The 22210-nt window shown below is 39.5% G+C and overlaps 1 protein-coding gene across 1 annotated transcript in view; it reads left to right on the top strand.

Moving 5' to 3' along the window:
- DCHS2 (dachsous cadherin-related 2) overlaps positions 1-22210 on the top strand; it is an 80658-nt gene that overhangs the window by 51512 nt on the left and 6936 nt on the right. The window contains 9 exon segments of the mRNA XM_031553246.1: positions 511-645; positions 860-1069; positions 2262-3119; positions 10449-10559; positions 11427-11638; positions 13428-13579; positions 17015-17145; positions 18644-18930; positions 21907-22045. Of these exon segments, the coding sequence (XP_031409106.1) occupies positions 511-645; positions 860-1069; positions 2262-3119; positions 10449-10559; positions 11427-11638; positions 13428-13579; positions 17015-17145; positions 18644-18930; positions 21907-22045 (2235 nt within the window).

The following is a 22210-nucleotide window of genomic DNA, read 5'->3' as shown; positions in this document are numbered from 1 at the left end:
TCTGTCAGCTCAGTATTACCAGTACCTGGAACTTGTGGATGTGTCAGAAAGTGGATGTTTTCTCTGAATGTTTATGCTATTCAATGTCATACTTTACAGAGATGCTTGTACTGGCTGTGAGTGAAATAAGAGGAAAACAAGAGCCAGAACAGCTTGGTGCACTGTCCTGTTGAAAAATAACTTATTACCTAAGGGAGAGCACAAGACAAATGTGTGGATTCCATGGTCTGAGTTCGTGATACGCCAGCTTGTTTGGTAACTTGCCTTGGGTCCCTCAAAATGCTGCTGAGGTCTCTTGGAATGCCTGGAAAACTTACACACAATGCAGTAGCTGGACAAGGATTTTGAAGATCCACTTATAAATTCTGATCTCTTTTGTTAATAAAAAAGCAGTTACTCACTGCATTGAGAGTAATAATTTTATTTCTAATCCATTTCCTAAAGGTGGGGGGAAAAGAGGGCATGTAAGGAGAGTGACTGTTCTATTAGCACTTCTATTTTCCTTTTTAGGACAACATTCCTTGCTTCAGTATGATGTCTTACCAGGACCTGGATATGAGAAATTCAGGATAAATTTGCACAGCGGAGAATTGTTAACAGCTGTACCACTGGACAGGGAAACGCAGGAGGTTTACAGTATTAAAGGTAACAGCATGAAGTAGCTATGATCGCTTGTGCAGCGGGAGGTGAAAATGGTTGTGGTGTTACTGTCAGAGTTAGTCTGGGTTACATGGAAGTGCCAATATATTCAGGAACAGGGGAGTATGTGCTTTATTTATAGCAAAAAACTATGATTATTCTGCTATTGCTAAGGAGTAGTATACCTGTATAATATTTGCTTTCTGTTTTTAAATCTTAGTTTTGGTTCGAGATGGTGGAACTCCATCTCTGTCAAGCACAGCGACAGTTATCTGCAAAGTGCTGGATGAAAATGACAGCTCTCCCAAGTTTTTCTTTCCTGTCTTTGAGATGTGTATTCCAGAGAATCAACAACCTTCAGCAGTTTACGTTGCCAGGGCTGCAGACATGGATGCTGGCAGTAACGGAGCTCTAAGATACAAAATAAGTGGTAAGTTATATCTTGTTGTTATTGTTAGATCAGGAAGCATATAAACAACAGTGTCCAGGTTTTAGGCTAGTGTTCCTATGTACTGCCTTGTCCACGTGCTTTTTTTATGTGCTGGTGGGGAAAAAAGTCATCGCCCCTTTGTCAGTATTAATAAGCCTTTTCCAAGCAAACTTTAAGTCTGCTCTGTGAATTTGAAATGGTACAGAAGAGAAAAACAAAAGCTATCAAATCCTGGAAGAAGGCATTCATCACAAATGCATAATTTTATCCCTTTCATTATAGTTGTGGAAGCTGTGAACATAAATATACTCTTTTATTAAGTACAAGAACTAATCAAATTTTAATTTTTTAATTTTATTTTGTCAGAGCTTTCACTCACCAATTAAAGTAATACTTGGTTTTCATATTGCCAAACTCTCCCCAAGTCTGCTATGTCAATGTAAGCTCCACAGTTGTTCAAAGCCTCTTCACATAAATACAAATATGCTATGCTTACTTCGGTTTGTGGCTCCCAACATTAGCTCAAACAGCAGATAGCTACTGTGGTACCAGCTGACAAATTTTTCTTTCAAGAAGCAGTGAAGAATTTCTTTGTTTTCTTGGTTTTAATTTCATGATCCTTTACAATTTTAAATTTATTTGCCATTATTGGTCTTTCTACGTGTTATAAAGTATGTATGCCATTCACTGCAACTGAAAATGCTGGCTTTTCTTCTGTCAACTGCTTCATATTTACTTTCTCTTTTCTTTCCCCCAAAATCAAGATCTTGAAGTGCAACTATTCATTTCCAAGAAACAGATTTGTAGAATAGAGCAAAGAGTAACTGATTGCAATTGTCAGCAGTGCTTTATAGGTTTCTGGAACTTGTAGCTAAGGTTGAGAAGAGGTCATCTTGTGATGCAGCATAGTTACAGGAGACTTATAAAGGGTGCAGCTTTGGGAAAAAAAGACATATATCTGACAAAATAGCTGTTCTGTAAATTGATATGATGTTCTGTATTTACTGTCGTTGCCACCTGCTGATCTATATGAAATTCTTATAAGAGGAATAAAATATGCAAAGGATACACGAGCACACCAGCTGCCCTTGCAATTGGATCGTGTTATTGTAATAAACATTGTGGTAGTCACAAGAGATTCTCTTTCCAAACGCAGTTGTTTGCCATAATTTTATTTTTTTGTGTTTGAAAGGTGGAAACGTTGGAGAATACTTCACACTAAACAATACTTCTGGAAAACTGTTGGTCACTCGTATCTTAGACAGAGAGGATGTCAGCAATTTTACTCTTGTAATAGAGTGCCATGACCTAGGCAGTCCACCAAGGAGTTCCACCGCACTGCTGTACATAACAGTCCTGGATGAAAATGACCACAGCCCACTGTTTGAAAAGAACCAGTATCACATCTCTGTGAGAGAAGACGTAGAGGAAGGCACAGCCATCCTGGACCTCTTTGCTTCTGACAGAGACGATGGCCCGAATGGCAAAGTTACATATTCACTCATTGGAGACACCTTCGGAGCATTTGCCATTAACAGTGTAACAGGCTCCATAGTTACTACAAAGGAGCTGGACAGGGAGATCAAGTCCCAATATACGCTTAGGGCTGTGGCAAGTGACTGTAGCCCCCATTTGCCAAGAAGCAGTACTGCCAGCATTGTGGTACACATCGATGATGTTAACGACAACAATCCGGTGTTTCTGCAGAGCCCCATCAGGGCCTTTGTGCCTGCTGAAACCACAGTGAATGAGACGGTAGCCACTGTGAGAGCAGAGGATGTGGATCTGGGGCCAAATGGAGCTGTTGTTTTTAGTTTGTTGGCAGCAGAAACTTTATTTGAGATTGACCCAGAGACGGGTGACATCGTTCTTCAGGAGCCCTTGGCTTCTGAAGACTTCAGTACAGAGCTGCTAGTGATGGCTTCAGATCAAGGTACCTCACCTCGAACAGCTGTGACTCTGGTCATTATCTTTACAAAGGAACAAGAGGAGGAGATTTTGTTCAGCCGTAGCTTGTATGAAGCAAGTGTGCCTGAGAACAGTGCAGCAGGTGGGTCTCAAACCATTTGCTGTTCTTGCAGCTGCTGGGTTGTCTCCTCTCTATTTGGGATGGTAATTGTAACAAATTGTGCACTAGCAGGGAAAAGTGAAGTTGGATGATTCAAATTCCTAGTCCAGGTATTAGATGGACCGACCTGGGGTGAAGCCTTACTGGACCTGGTGCTCACTAATGCAGAGGAGAGCATTATAGAGGTTAAGATTGGAGGCAGCCTGGGCTGTAGTGATCATGATATGATGGAGTTTGTGATCTTGAAGAATGCAGGCCTGGCAAAAAGCAGAGTCAGGATCTGTGCTTCAGGAGAGCAAAATTCCGGCTGCTCAAAGAATTGCTGAATGGAATCCCCTGGGAAACTGTCCTCAAGGGCATGGGTACAGAACAGAGCTGGCAGCTCTTTAAAAGCACCCTTCTGAGAGCACAACGGCTCCCCATCCCCCAGCAGAAGAAGTTGAGCAGGGGAGGCAGGCGACCGACGTGGCTGTGCAAGGATCTGCAGCTTAAACTGAGGGAAAAGAGGGAAATGTACAGGAAGTGGAAGCAGGGTTGTGCAGCCTGGGAGTACAGGGCTGTTGTCTGTGTGTGTAGAGATAGAATTAGGAAAGTCAAGGCAGCTGAACTTGGTGAGGGATGTGGAAAATAACAAGACGGGGTTCTACAGGTACATAGGCAGGAGGAGACAGGCCAAGGAGAGTTTTGTCCCTTTGATGAAAGGTAATGGGGAGCTGGCTTCCTCAGACATAGAAAAAGCTGAGGTACTCAATGAGTGCTTTGCCTCAGTCTTCACGAGTGGTCAGGCTTTCCATGTCTGCCAGGACCCTGAGCCTCTAGGTGAGGCTGTGGGGAGTAGTTTCTGTCCCACTGTAACAGTGAAACAAGTCTGAGTCCTCCTCATGAAATTGAACGTATATAAGTCCATGGGGCCAGATGATATCCATCCCAGGGTTCTGAGAGAGATGGCTGGTGTGGTTGCAGAGCCGCTCTCCATCATATTTGAAAAATCATGGCTGTCTGTTAAGTCCCTGGTGACTGGAAAAAGAGAACATTACTCCCATGTTTGAGAAAGATAGAAGACCTGGGGAACTACAGGCCAGTGAGCCTCACCTCTGTGCCTGGAAAGATCATGGAGCAGATACTTCTAGAAGCTATGTTACGGCACAGACGATATAAAGAGGTGATCTGAGACAGCCAGCATGGCTTCACCAAGGGCAGATCTTGTCTGACCAATCTGGTGGCCTTCTATGATGGAGTGATGGCATCAGTGGACAGGGGAGGGGCGATGGATTTCATCTTCCTGGACCTCTGCAAAGCCTCTGACATGGTCCCTCATCACATCCTTCTCTCTAAATTGGAGAGGTGTGGATTTGAAGGATGGACTGTTGGATGGATTAGGAATCGGTTGGCTGGATGCAGCCAAAGGGCTGTGATCAATGGTTCTGTGTCAGGGTGCAGGCCGGTCACAAGCGGTGTCCCTCAGGGGTCGGTCTTGGGACCGGTGCTCTTCAACATCTTCATCAATGACAGATGATGGCATCGAGTGCACCCTCAGCAAGTTTGCAGGTGACACCAAGCTGAGCGGTGCAGTCGATGCATTGGAGGGAAGGGAAGCCATGCAGAGGGACTGGACAGGCTGGAGAAGTGGGCTTGTGAAAACCTAATGATGTTCAACAAAGCCAAATGCAAAGTGGTGCACATGGGCCCGGGCAATCCCAGGTATTTATACAAACTGTGCAAAGAACCCCTTGAGAGCAGCCCTGCAGAGAAGGACTTGGGGGTCCTGGTGGACGAGAAGCTGGACATGAGCCAGCAGTGTGCGCTTGCAGCCCGGAAGGCCAACTGTGTTCTGGGCTGCATTAAAAAAGGGGTGGCCAGCAGGGAGAGGGAGGTGATTGTCCCCCTCTACTCGGCTCTTGTAAGGCCCCATCTGCAGCACTGCATCCAGGCCTGGGATACAGATAATTCCTAGGGCTGAGTCTGGTATATGCATACTATATTTGAGTATATCATAAAGCATTACACATCTACAGAGAAATGAAATACAATAAGAATAGGTTCTGACTGTAACTTTAGAAATCTCCAAAATAATTGAATGGCTTAGTTTGCCTGTTCTCAGACAATAAAATATGAAACAAAATAAATGTGACCCTCACTACTTTCATTCTTTTCAATGCACATAAGCCTACTGCTCACTGCTCCCAGCACAAGAAGGATTTAACTCTTTGAAAGGGTAAATAATAGCAGGACAAGGGGAAATGGTTTAAGTTGAGAGAGGGGGAGATTTAGGTTGGATGTCAGAGGGAAGTTCTTTACTATGAGAGTGGTGAGGTGCTGGATGCACTGGATGCCCCTTCCCTGGAGGTGTTCAAGGCCAGATTGGATGAGGCCCTGGGCAGCCTGGTCTGGTATTAAACGGGGAGGTCGGTGGCCCTGCATGTGACAGGGGGGTTGGAAATTCACGATCCTTGAGGTCCCTTCCAACCCTGGCCATTCTGTGATTCTGTGAAGAAGGACGTGGAGCTCTTGGAATGGGCCCAGAGAAGGCCTGTCTCCTATGAGGAAAGGTTGAGGGAACTGGGCTTGTTTAGCTTGGAGAAGAAAAGGCTCTGGGGAGACCTCATTGTAGCCTTCCAATACTTCAAGGGAACATATAAACAGGAGGGGAAACAGCTGTTTACATGGGTGGATAGTGGATAGGACAGGAGGGAATGGTTTTAAACTAAGACAGGGGATTTAGGTTAGATATTAGGAGTAAGTTTTTCTCCCAGAAGGTGGTGAGGCACTGTTCACAGGTTGCCCAAGGAGGCTGTGGATGCCCCATCCCTGGAGGCATTCAAGGCCAGGCTGGATGTGGCTCTGGGCAGCCCGGGCTGCTGGTAACCCTGCCCATAACTAGATGATCCTTGTTGTCCCTTTCAACCCAGGTCATTCTGTGATTCTACAAAGTTTCCTTTCTGCCCTTTTTGAGTGTACCAGCAAGAGAACTGTGATCTGTAGGAATTGTCTGACACGTGTTTGCTGCTCCCATACCTTGGTGTTGCTCACATTAAGCTTGTGCGACAGAAATGGTGTTTTTGCACCCCAGAGTCTGGGAAACCCTGAGCACCAGTGGATTCATTCCTTTGGAAAATGACTCTAATGATGGGTTGACCACCTACTCCTTGTTTTACTTGTCAACACAATCAAGTTCAGATGAGATGAGTATATATGGGTATACTATTTGCAACGTGAGATGTTTTGTTCTTGTTTTTACAAAACCCGTAATGAACTGTAAAAGCTTTTAGAGATATCATAAAACCTACTTACATTCTGGACTTTTCAGAAGAATATGGGCAAGGTAAGGTGAAGGGAGGAAAAGTTTGCAGACATTGACATTCGCACTTCCACAGTACATCTCTAGACAGAGACAGCACTACTACATGCTGCCAATAGATAAAAGCTTAAATCACAAGGTACTTACAGATTAATTTGTAATCCTCTAATACTCTAAACAACAACTGTACTTATCTTTAGATGATATTTGTTGTGCATCCTGCTGATGAGTTACAGTAGGTAATGCTTCAGGGGTTGTGCTCATCACAGTGAGGGGCAGAATATAGTGCCTTTCACATTTTTTCCACCCATAGATCCCACTGTACAGTTGACCAGATGTATTTACAGGTCTGGTCTGCACTATGTTCAAGATTCAGAAGATGTTTCGTGAGGTTCAGCTTGAACCTCTCATTTATCCTCTGTAGTTCAAATTTCCCTCTGGGCAATATTCCTTTATATCCTAAGAGCATTGTGAGAATAGTGAAATCTCAGATCTTGAGTAATAGCCTACGTATTTGGTTAGGAATCAATAAAGAAAAAAAAATGTGTTAATAATTTAGGAAAACCAATCAGTATTCATGCTTAATTAGAAACAGAAGTAAGGATGAAGATGGCCGTGGCAGAAATTACTTCTATGGTTGCTCAGCCATTTCTTCCTTCATGCCTTTTTAAGGCTACAAGCCAAATTTTCAGCAGTGTGCTTTAAAATTAAGATAATGCTTATTAGTATTACTAATGTTGTGAATTGTGACCAAACCACCAGGTTAGAGCATCTGTCTTGCCCTCTCACAATCTCACATGTCAAAAAACATGTAAGATTTTGGAAAAATTAGAAGGCTTTGAACAGGATAGATTTTTTAAATTTCTGTGAAACCAGTGCTTCATTTGTAGCTTCAATTACAAATGCAATAAATGAATCTCATATTTATCTTGACATTTAATGTATGGTTTTTATTCCATTAATTTGACCATGATTTGCAAATATTTTTAGGTGCCCTATAACTGATTTTTGTTTCCATAATCAAGCCACAGATATACCATAGGCTTCAGCCCTGCTTTGTACAGTAATTAGTTGTGTTTCTCTTTGATGTCTACCTGTTGCTACAGCAAGCTTATGTTTTCAGGAAGTATCACAAGAACTTAATTGTGAGTCTTCAATGAAGAGTAAGGAGAAGGCCCTGGAGTTTCATTCTTTTCTTGAGAGTTTGGATTAATCTGCATTAATTAACTGATTATTGCAAGAAAGAGGTAAATTTATTTCTACCCAAGAAAAAACCATGACAGCAAAAATAGGCTTTGTTAGGAAACAAGATTAAAGAAAGAAAATGAAAATGAGAGCTTTACAGAAATCAACAGTTGTAATCCTAATTGTTCTTAAGTGTTCATTCACCAGCCAGGCCAGGCAATCCAGCCTGCCATTATGCTAATTCCCAAGGATCTGTGGCAACAAGAATGCCTTAGCTCTGCAGTCCGATCTGTAGAAAAAACGTTAATCTGATTCAACTTAAAAAGTTTTGATTACAGGAAATTTAGCAGAGCTTCAGATTGAGCTAGGAGCTAGAGGGTTTTACCCCCAAATTTTAGTTACAAGTATGAATAGTCCCAGTGTATTCAGTCTGATGGAGATTTACATACTGATTATTTGTAGAACTGGTATTAATAAACGTGGCTTTTCCTCCTAATTTTATTTCTACCTTAACTAATAGAGTGGGAAAGCTCTAAGTTTATTTTTAAAAGAATTGAAACTCAAAACAGTGTAAACAATGAAAGCCAAAGTCAAGGGCCTGTAGCTTTAATTTCATCTAAAATTGTGTTTTGAGTGAGTACCTCAGGACTTTATTTCATTAGCAATTAAGAGATATCAAGAAAAAAAGGGCAAGGATGAATCAGTTATATGACCACAGAGAAGGAAGAGACTACAGTACTCACTGCAGATGAGAGAATGAAAACTATGATATAGATGTATTATAATTGAGAGCAACATTTTGTTAACTTAGTCCCAGAAAACCAGGGATTCAAATGGAAATACTGCTGCTTGCTCTATTTCTGGTAGTGTTTCTTTTTAAGTCAATAAACAAACAAGACTGCTAACAGTGTTAGGAGAGAAATATTAACATCCTGCAGTCCTTGATTTATGTTTTCTTTTACCTTTAGCTGGTGTTGCTATAAACAATCATCCTTTTGCTGCTCTCTGTTGTAAATCAAAGTTGCTCAGTGTGAGATCAATAAGTATGCAGATGTTGTACAGAATTATATGATCAATAAGTATACAGAAAAATTAGGCTGGTAAGATTAACATGCCAGAAAAGATAATCACAGATAAATGAAAAATAAACGAAAAGTGCTCACCGGTGTTAGAAGCTCACAGAAAACTCCACAAGGAGCAATCTCCAGAAGAGATCCTTCCCCACTGGCAATCAGCTCTTAAATATGTCTAGGAGAGGTGCAGCCAGGCTCCATCCCTTCCTGCAGCACAGGAGAATTGCCTTCACCTGTGTTCCCAGGGCTGACTCACTGCTCACCTCAGGTGATCAATCAGAGGTTCAGGCCCTGATTCAGCAGTTCTCATATACCCAGCAAAGAAAATTCAACCCACTAATCATTCAGAAAGCACCCACTGGGTTTTTGTTTTTTTTTTCTAAAAAAAACTGTCAGTTTTACATCCATTTGTTTTTTGGTTAGATTTTATTTACAGAACTTTTCTAGTAAATATCCTATAAGTATACTCACTAGTATCCTATAAGTATACTCACTAGTACCCTATAAGTATCCTGTAAGTATATTCACTAGACACAATCATCTGTCATGATTGGTGTGTTTGTGCTTTTGATTCCCAAACTTTTAGGAGTAAATTACAGTCTATTTAAAACAAGATTTCCTGGTTTTAAGATCAGTGGCTACCAGTACTAAAATAAAGCTTAAGAAAGCCAAAATGTAGCAGATAGAAACTAAGAATATTTTATATAATAAAATATTGTACATTTTATAAAACCCTTATTTCCAAAATTTTGCATGAGTAGCATGTCCTTTGTTATGTAATAAAATAGCTTGTTTTCTGTAATACTGTTAGGAAGGTTGTATGGTAATATCACTCCATCACAGCTGAATGGAATAAATTAATTTTAATTTAAACAATTAAAATCTATTAAGTAGCAGTTGCTGTCTTGGAAACAACAGTTATTTGGAAGTATGAGCTTTACTAAAGCTTGCTATGATTCTTTTTAATATTTCAAATATGAAATATATTTCACATTTTTTGTATTTTATTTTAAATGATTACTTGTTTCATGGAATCGAGATTCTGCCGGATTCAGCTGCCTTTGACACATGGCTGTGCATGTAGTTTCAGTGTTGTATTCTTTCTGACAGAAAATGGCTACATAAAATTTTTACATATGCTTCATTCTAAGTGTTCCTCAAAAATCCAGATAGAGCTCAGATAAATGGAACAATAAATGACATCTTTGTAGCCATTTAGAGGTAACGTGCATTCCTATGCATATCATTAAAAGGGACTTTTCCTTAGAAGAATCCCTGAAAAGGTTGAATTAAAACATTGCAAGACAGCATAACCCGAATAAACAGAATTCAGCCACTCTTCCAGACAAGCTCCAAGAAGGAATTTCATAGTCAGTGTCTTTTTTGGCCTTCCACTGAATCAGTGCTATCTTTTTCCAATTGTGGCTCCAGGTAAGACTTAATTTCAGTGGTACGAGGAATATGGAATCAGCAAAAGTTAAAAACTCATATTTTCATTAGGTAGCTCATGAAGTTTCAATCAAATGACTAATTTACTGTCCAAGGAGACAGAGGTAGTACCTTTCCTTTGATGTGTCGTTATGGTGAGAGATCACAGAAGACTTCTTTTTGTCGTCTGCTTTATTAAGTTATGAATAAGCAGCTAGGCTAATACACAGATATTTGGCTGTGCATTTGCTATTACTCATAGTAACACCAAATTACAATATACCCTCCTTAAACAGACATTATGAAAATGTCGTGTTACCTCCATAGGTACATCACTTCTAACTGTAGAAGCTTATGAACGCAAATTTACTGGAGAAAGCATAAAATATAGCATCCTCGGTGAAGAGGAAAGCATATTCTCCATACACCCCATTACAGGTAAACTTGTATTTTCTTTATTGCTTCTGTCAAGTGTCTGTCTGTAGCTTAAAGAGCGTGGCCTTGTCTGAGGCCTGTTTAGAGGGCATAGCACCTTCAGTCATCTCTTAGCTCTTTCCAAATGTCAGCAGAAGGAGACTTGGCCTTTTGAACAGCCATAGTCTCTCTGGGTTGGCATAGGCAACATAAGTATTTTTCCTGAGAAATAATGGGAATAGTTTGTACTCATAACAGATGCCTGAGTTCCCAGTGGTTTTCACCTCTGATTATTCTGATGGCTTCAGGCATCAAGCAGTGAACTCTCCTTAGAACTATCATGTTTACTGCTGATGGACAGTTTAGGATGATTTTGTTTTGGTCAGATGAGGGGCTGTTAAAGTGCCTATGCTTAATTTTTCCAGGAAAAAACTGGAAAAAGAACAGGAAAGAACCAAGGAAACTTTGAGTATAACATGGAGATATACAGTTGTGCCTGTTGTCTCAATCAGTGATTATTTTTGTTGGGAGAGCTCACCACATCAGAAGAAACACATTGCCTTGCCTATGCGTCAGTTAGATAAAGCTACTGCTCTACTTGAATGTAGGTGAAGGGCTAGATGTAGATATACTGAGATGAGAGCCAGGAGTACCAGCTGGTTTGCTGTCACTTTAGAGCACACGTATAGCCACTTTCTTCTCTGACTTTCTACAGGTTGGTCTTTGTTTTAGGAAATTGCATGGTAGTTAATCAGTGAAAGCATAGCTGTCAGAGTACAGTAAATTGTGTGTGGAAGATGATGTCATGTAGAGGGAGAATGCAGTGAAAAGTTTGTTTAAATTCTGTGCCGTATTCAGGGATTTCTCTGACTGATTTATTTTATGAAACAGGTACAATCACAGTAAAGGAGCCAAAGTTGCTTGATTATGAAGTTAAGCATGAAATACATCTATCAATCTTGGCTGAAAATAGTTTGAATTCAGCGCTATGCAAAGTTATGGTATTGATACAAGATGTTAATGACAATGTACCTAAATTTGAACAAAGCTCTTACAAAGCATCAATATGGGAAGGCCAAACTCCTAAAACAGATGTTATACAGGTAAGAAACATATCTTCATAGGCTCAGTTCTGTTGTTAAGAAGAAATTGGATTGATTGGATAACAAATGTGATCCTGCTCAATTTGTTTTGGGTGATCTCTCAAAAACTGAGAGGGGGTTCTTCCTACTACTTTGCATGTAAAACGTATTTTATGTAGACCATAATTCAGAATTCTTTTCAGTTTTATCAAGTTGGGGAGAATTCTTTATCTTACTAGTTGAGCAGCTGGACTTCAAATTCAAATTTCTTTAATATTCTGTTTCTCTTCTAGTAGTTGAAAAGTGTTAATCAAATTCATGATTGTAGTTACGATGTAGGCTAGACCCTGCATTAATACATCTACTGTGAAAGGGCCGTAGCTGTAAAAAGAGCACTTCCAACCCTTCAAACCAGGAATGGAGTTAAATTCAAGTGTTCAATTTAAAATCTGATGCTTAAAAAGCAGCTTGTCTGAATTTAAGTGTGGCAACATTTCTTCTCTGAATAGATCTAAAAGTGTTTCCAGCTGGTCAGGTAAGAGCAAAAGAAGATGTCAGACAAGAGGATCACATAATTTCCTCAGTACATGTTCTTGCATTGCAAGTCAGGCTGCAGTAAAGGTCCATCTTAGGTACTAAAGATATTCATCCTCTAGAGATTACATAAATGGAAAGCTATAACTGCCTCACAGGCAAAGTGATTAGAAACTGATGGACATTGCATTTAGAGAAACATGTGTCCAGCAATAGGGAAAGATCAAAAGGCAGTCAACCCAGAGGTTGAGTCAGAACTTTGACAATATACGGTCTGTTTTCTTTATTCAGTGACTGGTTGTCACTGCCATGGTTTGGATCTCACACTTATTATATTGCTTCTTCAGGAACTAGCAAAATGCAATGACGACTCATTGAAGAGTCAGAAAAATCTTTGAGAAAGTTGTTACTGCTGTTGAATGTTATTTATTATGCTGGTTTTATAGATTCCCTCTCCCCCTTTTTTATTTATTATGCTGGTTTTATAGATTCCCTCTGCCCTTTTTGCATTTTTTGATTTGTGTTTTTATAGAGCAAATTAAAAACTATCCCATGAATGCTCTGAAAACCTTAATAATTAATTACACATTCTTTAACTGTATAGTGGTAAGATCTTAAGGGGTAGTCCTGAATTAGTGAAAAATAAATTTTAGTCACCCAACAGAGACAGAATTCTCACAACAACTTACACAAATAAGTAGTGTAAAAATGATTATATTCATACCTAATGCTTTGTGTAGCTGGATCTCAGGTTGTGCAGGGATGCTATTTCAATTCAGGAGCAGAGTTCATGACTTCTATGTAATCAATGAATATACAGATGTTATAATTAAGAAATATACAGGAAGTTAGGCTAAACAGGTTATCATGCTAAAGAAGAATGAATGAAAAGCTTACCCTTGTTCTGAGTTCACTGAAAGGACTCCAAGAGGAGTGATCTCCAGAGAGATCCTTCCCCACTGGCAGTCAGCTCTTCAATGGGTCTAGGAGAGGTGCAGCCAGGCTCCACCCCTTCCTGCAGCACAGGAGAATTGCCTTCAGCTGTGCTCCCGTGGCTGACTCACTGTTTGCCTCAGGTGATCAATCAGAGGTTCAGGCTGTGATTCAGCAGTTCCCATACAACCTCACATGACACTTATGTTGGGGGCCAGTATGTTTGTTTGCTTAAATTTGAGCAGTCAAGAGGAAAGCAACCAGAAATATAGTACTGTAAAGTTTTCTTTGCAAAATCATGTTCTGCCATTTTGAATTAAGCCTCCGATTTGCTTCCAAACAGATATCTGCAACTGATCTTGACAGCCAGCTGAACGGAGAGACAGAATACACAATTTTGTCTGGTAATGAAAACGCAGTGTTTCTAATTGATTCAGCACGAGGGACTTTATCAACTAATACTGTCCTAAATCATGGAAAGGCTTCATCCTATAGGTTTGTATACAGAGTTCTATTTTAAAAAAAAAAAAATATATATATATATTAATAATATATATATTTATATATATATATTTTTTTTAATGTAAGTTTGCTTATAATATGTATTTTACAATTTTCTATTGATATCCATTACCTGTAGAGCGTGGGTGCAAAATTAGGCAGCACTGAAAACAGCCCTAAAGCTGCTCATTTCTACCATAGATTTCTGGTTACTTGTTAGGGGAAGGAAAATAATTTTATTTGGTCAGTTGTAATATTTACTGATAAAATGAACATGATTCACTAGAGAAATGACAAGTGTTCCTGGATTTCAGTTTACTAAGAACTATAGATTCATAGAATCATTAAGGTTGGAAAAGACTTCTAAGATCACCTAGTCCATCTGTGCCCCTACCACTAGCCTTGCCCACTAAACCATGTCCTTCAGTGCCACATCTCCATGTTTCTTAGGGGTGAGTGACTCCACCACTTCCTCTGGCAACCTGCTCCAATTCTGAGCTGCTCTTTCTGAGAAGAAATTATATCTAATACATACAGCTCTTCCTTTTTGGATTTTTTTTTTTTTTTTTAAATAATAATTGAGACAGAGATAAAGAACAAACCCTGTTTGTTGGATTTGGTTCGTGATCTGCTTTCTGATTTAAAATAGAATATATTTCAGACTTTCTTCTACATCATTTGATAAAATTATTCTGTAAGCTGATTATATCTATAAGCTGTCCTGTGCTCAGATTAGTTTCTTTCCTGTTTTCCAAGAAATTGTGAATAAATATGATCAAGTAAATGTGACAGTTTATCAGGCATGCTATAATTGAATTTAGAAAGAAAGCAAATCATGCCTTGCAGGGAAAGTAAGAAATTATGCTTTGAAGAGAAAGTGCAAGTGTCTTGATTCATAAATGTACCCTTTTTATATACTGCAATATCTATGAAAACTAGATTGCTTTATATGTTAGAAATTCCTTTTTTCTTTTTTCCACATGGCGGTGTGGGGCTCAAATTTTTAATCATCCAATCAGAATTATTGTGAGTCAGAATAACGTTTAGAAAACCACATGAAAAAGATTAACAGTATATGATTTTTTTTAAAATGTAAGTGTAATTTGATAAAAGCTTCCTAATCCTTTATTTTAAATTAATGTGTAGAAGACTTCACTTGCAGTTAATTTTTCTGTTTTTCATTGAATCAAAAACATCAGTTCTGATTTTTAGTCACTATTTAAATAATGTAATACGTTTTATTTGCATGTAGTACTTTAAAAGAATGCCTGGAATAAGTCCTCCAAAGGAAGGGCGTTTGTGGTTAGTGAAGCACTGAACACGTAATCCTAACAATTCTGGTATCTATCTTTAATTGGAAACCTGATTTATTTCAATATTTAAGTTGGAATTCTAGCATTTTTGATAGGCAGTTTGTTTGAGGATTAGAATATTCATATTCCCTCTACTTATTACCTTTTAATCTGTGTCACTAGGTGGAGAGTGAATAACAAAAGAAGCTTTTAAAACTTTTTTGCTGTTTAATTTCAGAATTAGACTGTTGGTTCTTTCCAATTTGCAAGGAGTTATTTATTTAATCTAAATTGAATGTTTTCATCCCAGAAGTTCTAAGTCTCTTACAAGTGGGTTTGTAATGGAAGTCTTGACAGAACCTTAATTTTAAGGCCTTGGCTGAAGTATTTTTGAGAGTTTTTTCCTGAAACCATAGAAAGTGATTATTTGCAGTAAAATATTTCTTTATATACCTTACCAATATTCATTCTAGAAAAAATACACTTTCTATATGGAATTATATGTGATCACTGATTGAATACCAGTCTACAATTCAAGCTGTGCGTTCTCTCAGTATAGGAAACCACAGAGACGCCCAGGGCAGAGCTTGCATGGCTCAGGAATGGAAGTGCAATCCATAGCTTGAGTTACAGCCTTGTTGTTCCATACTGTTGTGTGAATGTTTAGAATATAGTATCTTCTTGACATTTGGAACAGCAATTTTTAACTAAGAGGAAGAAGTGAAGCACTGAGATGATTTCTTGAGAGACCCAGAAAATGTTGACACACATGTGAACAGTTGCTCCTACCCAAAACATTCAGTAGAGATGCCAAGCCCTGACGTATATTTTTTCATGTAGCTTGATGTCTTCTGCTTTCAATCAGTTGCCTTCTTAGAGCACCTGTTGAGTCAGATGTAATTTTTAATTCCCTTCATGATCTTGGGGAAGGATGGAGTCTTCTAAATCGTCTTTGCTTATTGAACCATTTGCTTTTTATTGTTCAGAAGCTGGTTCCCACAGAGTAGATTTCTTTCTATCCATATCTATCAGCTCATCCTTTACTGTTTTCTTTGCTACTTTGTTTGTGGAATCGAAAAGGTTGTTAACAATTTTCTACTGATCCTTATGCAGGTGTAAAACAGAAGTCTGAGTCAAACTCCCTCAATCTGACAGTGAGATTCTGGTCCTTCTAAAACCAGAGGGGCTTTGACAATGATGGGTGGTGTCAGTATTTTCTGTATCTCTGCAGACATCCTGGCTGTATATTAGTTTGGAAGTTTTAATACTGCTTGATTTTCATGTTCCTTTTGTCCCTTCATAATCGATGAGAAGAGTCAGATTTCTCCCAGGGACAAGTCAGTACTTAAGTTTTAATTCCCGCTCTGATTGCCTTCTTGAGAAATATCTTACCTGAAAAATCTTTTCAAGGCTTTTTTTTCTTTTCTTAAAACTACCTGCACATTATATGAATTTGGCTGAAATGAATGCATCACTATGTCCTTATGTTTTCAGTGTATTTCTGCTATCTGGATTCTCCTGGACACCATTCTTGTAATATACAAAAATTAAAATTTCAAACAGTCACCCACACAGAAGGAAAGATGGAATATTGTCAACAGTTTACAGGCTGGTTCGGCCCGGTTCCATGACTAGCATGGCAGAGGGATTTACTAAATATGGTATCAGAATGCAAGATAGCACACTATAATACAATATAATGAGAATTAAAGCTAACAGATCGAATATAATTAGAGGGAGTGTCTGAAAGGTGGTTAGGCCTCACCACAACGCTGAGGTGAGATGCGCAGTTCGGCTGAGCAGCAGGGGAGGAGAGCCTGACGAAGAAGAGCGCAGCGGGTGACCTTGCCAGCCGTTATATCTCCTCTCTGGCCACGAAGCTCCCTGGGGTATGTAGTTCTTCTCTTCTGGAACAGGTACCTGGAACTGGAGCATTAATAGTTTAACTCCCGGTGCACTACACCACGTTATGATGTGGAATACCAATAACCAAAAATCACAAAACCATGACAAATATAGGAGAAACAGCAAGGAGCAGGGAGAGCTTATCTTTTTACCTGCTTTTTTTTTTTTTTCCTGGTGAATATTTCTGTGTTTTCTGACAGATGGTGACAGTTACTGCTTCCTTTAATTGTAGACTGGTTGTACAAGTTGCTGATAAAGGAAACCCCAGGCTTTCTGCCACAAGTATTGTGAGGATACAAGTGGTAGATATTAATGACAATGCTCCAATTGTCCAACCACCTGGTGAAGTGAAGATCCCAGAAAGTAAGTGTGATGGTACAGCTAGGTAATGTATAAGACTGGCACTTGTCAGACCACTGTAGTGTTTTCTGTGATTTTATATAACCAAGAGATTATAGCCAAATGGATAACTGGTCATATTAATATTGAAATATCTAAGTAGACTATAATATGCTTTTGTTCTTAGAGGCATTATTCTTTATCTTTAGATATTGTGTTTAAGAACAGTTTCACATAAAACTATAGGCAATTCAGAAAGAGAAGAAACTACAGAAGTACATCTGTAGTCTGTTCATTTTGGACTCCGATGCCATATTGATCAGATGTCTTCAATTTCTTCTTTTCTGCAATAACAAAACTTGGTGCTAAAACCAGCATTGATAGAAATGAGGCATACTGAAGTTCACTGTGATGAAAGTAATTCTGTAAATTTGAATGAAAGTTTTAAGTGTCGTGTAGCTTGATCTGGTTGATGGCATGAATGAGAGAACTCAGACCCTGTTCTCATAGCAATCAGTTGGTAAGGTTGTGTGACATTAGCTCAGCATTTACATATCTCGAGTCTTTTCAGAATTTTAAATAACAGGCATTGTATATGTGATGCACTGAGATAAGCAGCAACATGTTTGTAAATACTTGGTCCAATCCTCCTATCAGCAAAAGGCATGAAGGCCATCTTTTCATTATAGCTTTTTTTCTGAATTTAGCTTCCACTTGTAACAGCAAGAATGGGAGTCATGGAAGTATAGAAACTGTAAAGTACTTGCTCATTATTTCTATTCGGATGAAGAACATTTGTCCCAGAGCATGGCACAGTGTGTTTAAAGCTTAATGCTCCAGGAATGCAAATGGGAAATGGTTTAATCTCTGTTGACTTTGGGCTTGATTCGATTATCACTGATAGTGGGGTTCTGTTTGCAGTTCCTGATCTGTCAGTTTGACACAGGACAAAAGCTGTCTCTAAATCTCTAAATCTCACAGAGGTAAACATCAGTCTCTTAAGATTCTGTGCCTCTTGGCTCTACCTGGATGTCCCTCTGGTGGCCCCTTCCTCCTGTGGAAAAGCTTCAGGACTACAGCCGTTGATTCTACAAAGATCAGGGGACTATGCCTCAGTTAAATATTCCTGTGGAAGTCTGTGAGACTGTGCAATTAATTCATGTCAGCTAAATATGTATCACATTTCCACATTTTGCTGCATGGGAAAAACATGAAAGTTCCTGTTCTGAGTGAAGAAACAGTCTAAGGGTATTTTGGCTCAGAGAAAGTTTAAAGAAAACCTAGTTTAAAATTGGGAAGGATCAGATGTGATTGAAGAAATCTACTACTACTTTTGTATTGTTTCTGAATCTTGCTTTTATTCTAAAATATGAAGCCAAAAGGCACACACGAAAAAAAGACCAGAAACACCCTAATGCAGAAATGTTACCTCTATCTAAGATTTAGTATCAGGAAAGGCAAGATCTTAAGAAATTGAAACATTATCTTTAGCTGTGACTTACTCTGAAAATTACTGTTTCAGATGTCCTACCTGGTTTTACAGTGATTCATGTGTCAGCAACTGATGTGGACTCTAGCCCAGCACTTCAGTTTGATTTAATTGATGATAAAAGTTCTGGAATGAAATTTGCTATCAATCAACACACCGGTGTAATCTCGGTGGTAGAACCACTGGATTTTGAAGAAACTGCTGTGTATAAGCTGGGAATCGTGGTTTCAGACTCAGTCCATCAAACAGAAGCAGAACTCACAGTCTATGTTTTGGACATCAATGATAACCCACCAGTGTTTACTCAGGATTTCTATCAGGTGAGGAAGCAGCAAACAGACAACTATGTGGTGTCTCTGTGAGAGAGGACTAGGAGTGGGAGTTTTGTGTTAAAATTGCATTTGATCACCACTGAGAAGGAATGTCTCTACAAAGCAGACAAACTGCTCTTCTCAGAAATCCTTGCCCTTTCCCAGGAATTCTGTGAAAAAGACCAAAGGTTTTGTTCACTTTTCGTGTTTGTGTTTCGTGGCTTCAGAAGAACCGTGGTGAGAATGCCAGCTGTACTCCTTGTACTGTGCATTCATCACTCAAAGTTACTGGATATAATCCAAAACTGGTTTGGTGAGCAGTGTCCATTGCTCAGGACTGGTTGTTCCTTCTGACAGAATAGTAAAAAAAAAAAAGTTGGTAAATTTATTCTGACTCAATTACTATGTCATGTATTTCTTCCTTTTCAGTTACACAGCTCTATAGAGGTGTAGCAACTGTCCCTGTGACAGGTTAGGCATGTACATTTGTAGCATGTAGCCTTGTCTTACAGCTGTGGCACACTTGTAGGCAGTGAGGGAGACCAGTTTTGACTTCCCTAGCAACTCCTGCTGGAAGGAGGACTGTAAGGCAAACAAAGGCAATGAGAGAGCCTTTATTTGAGACACAGGCACCACAGAACAAGATATCAAAGAAAGAGGAATTAACTCACCTCTCCCAGCAACAGCCTGAAAAAAAAGGAAGGCTGAGAAATGCAGCCTTCTGCGATTCAAACTCTGATGCACCAGAAGGAGAAGGGTGGGGGGAGGCCCACACAGACTCAGACTGCACACGTGCTCCTGGAAGCATCACTGAGACTGGGAGAGAGGAAGAGTGGATCTAGGCTCCCCCTACTCCTCATGTGCTCACGTACTGGTTCAGGCTGTGACCTACAAACTCCACTGCAAGGACACAGCTCAGCTTTTGGACTTCTGGATAGAGATTTGAATGCTAGACTGTTTTAGAAGTCAAGATGTCCAACGACGTTTTGAACCACTGCTGTTTTAGCAACTATGGGCCACTAAGATGATTGAAGGAATTGGAACATATGTCATACAAGGCTCTTGAAGGTAGGGATCAGACTGCTGAAAGGGTTTTGGCCTGGCATCTTCATGTGATACAGAGGCCGTGGGGCTTGGGCTAAGACTAGGCATATGTAGTAGCTTAGGTTAGGGTTATGGACAGGGGAGAGACAGCCTGGAACTGAGGGGAATTTGTCTCCTTAGGGCTCGTTCATGTGTGGCTAGGTTGCGGGGCTTGCCCAGGAGAGCCTAGAGCATGGATTGTTCAGTCTGACAAGCAAAAGGCTCAGAGAGGATCTCGCCACTGTATGTAAATACCTGGTGGGTGTGAAGAAGAGCTTCTCCGAGGTGCCCAGTGACAGGGAGAGAGGCAGTGGGCACAAACTGAAGTACAGGAGATTCCACTGAATCTTCAGGAAGAACTTTGTCCTGACAGTGGGGTTGTGGAGCCTACATCTCTGGAGGCAGCTACAGTCCGGACAGCATGCTTTAAGTTACCCTGTTCTGAGCAGGGCCTGGACAGCATAGCCTCCAGAGGTGCCTACCAGCCTCAGCCATTCTGCGAGCCTGTGAATTCAGCTATTGGCTTGAGTTGGTGCTTTTTGTGTCTGTTGGGTCTGCTCGGAGCCAAAAATGTGGGGCATCACAGAAGACTTGGATTGAGAAATGCTTCGTTTACAAATCTCAGGCAGCTCTAAGGAATAAGCTTAAGTAGTTGATGTTCTGGAGAATTTCAACCTCTGAGCCTGTGCACAGAAAGCAGCTAAGCCACTCGCATAACTGGAATAGACTGTAGGCACCTGTGAAACTTTCAGGTACCTGAGTTGTAAGGATTTGTGTAAGTCATCCACTTAAACCTGTAAGTCAAAATCCCAGAAAAAAATGCACTTGTAAGGCTCAAGTGATTTTTAGAATCTGGCCTTAAGTTTTCCTTAACTCTCGTGTGTGTCTGATTTTGAAGAATGATTTAGGGAAGTCCTTGCTTGTGCAGGTGCTAGGAAAGGTTGTGTGGATCAAAGTGAACGTTACAGGCAGCGTTATGACCTGTAGTAAATCAGTGTAGCTCTATTGACTGTGCTAACAGAAACAGCTGAACTCTCTCTACAGTCCTGATTATTTGATATGCTTGAACAGTAAGATGCACTGCTTCTTCTCAGTCAATGATATGTATAGTTCCCTATTCATAACCCTGTAATTTTTATCCTTTTGTTGTCCTTCAAAGTGTTTTCATATTTATACTATATATGTCTGTTATATGCACATATAATCTGCATGTTGAAATGATTTAGACTAACACTTGAAGCAGCTGCCTTTGTATCTACTATTAATTTGAAACTGAACTTAGAAAGTAAAAGGAAAGTAGTTACAAAAATAAATTCTGTGGGTGAGCTTTTAAGAAGGACGTGGCCTGTCTTGTCCCAGGTTATGTGTAGGAAATGGAGAAATCTGAAAAATTATTTGGAGTAATCTGGTAATTTTTCAGACTCTGGTGCTGAGATTTTCAAGTTTTGGGGGTTGAGGATTTGGTTTTGGTTTGTGGTTTTTTTTTTTGGTATCTACAGAATGGGACTGCAAACTGTATTGTATGTACAGAAATCAATGTGTTCCTTACATGAAGGAAAAAAGCCAGTCCTAGTTGCAGTGCAATGCTAAGTATTCCTCTTGTTAGTGTATTACTGAAGAGAGATTAATGGATTCATTGACCTCATCAAATGGAGCCTGAACTAGATTAATTTTACTTCTGTTTAAATGTTTCTATAAAGCCCAACTGTGTTGTATGCATCATTTTCAGTATAATTGTTCTTTATTCTTTTGTTCATTAAGGAAACAGGTAGGTGAAACCTTTTCTAAGGACAAGAACTGTATTCTTTTTTCCGCATCAGGTTAAATGAAGGAAAAACAATTGTTTATGTTAAAATCTTTCACGAAGTTGTATCAAAACTTCAATTTTTCTTTATGTGACAGGTGAGCTTGCTGGAGTTCATTTCAGTGGGTACCACTGTTATGACTCTCTCTGCTGTGGATAGAGATTCAGAGCATAATGGATTGATTTCCTACAAAATCCTCTCTTCCTCGAAAGGATTTTCCATTGATCACAAGAATGGTGAGTCTGTAAGCATGGTTTATTATTTCCACTTTTTCACTGTAAACTGAAAAGTCATGTTCCTCTTCCTCACTTGTTGCCAATGATCAGTTTTGGAAATAATTGGTGTTATTTCACCAATTCCACTATATATTTTGGCTAGATCTGGCATTGTTGATGAAGAAC

Source organism: Meleagris gallopavo, chromosome 4 (genome assembly GCF_000146605.3).
Source record: "Meleagris gallopavo isolate NT-WF06-2002-E0010 breed Aviagen turkey brand Nicholas breeding stock chromosome 4, Turkey_5.1, whole genome shotgun sequence".
In the NCBI taxonomy this organism is placed as follows: domain Eukaryota; kingdom Metazoa; phylum Chordata; class Aves; order Galliformes; family Phasianidae; genus Meleagris; species Meleagris gallopavo.
The sequence above is the reverse complement of the archived record's forward strand: the minus strand, read 5'-3'. Positions and strand labels throughout refer to the sequence as shown.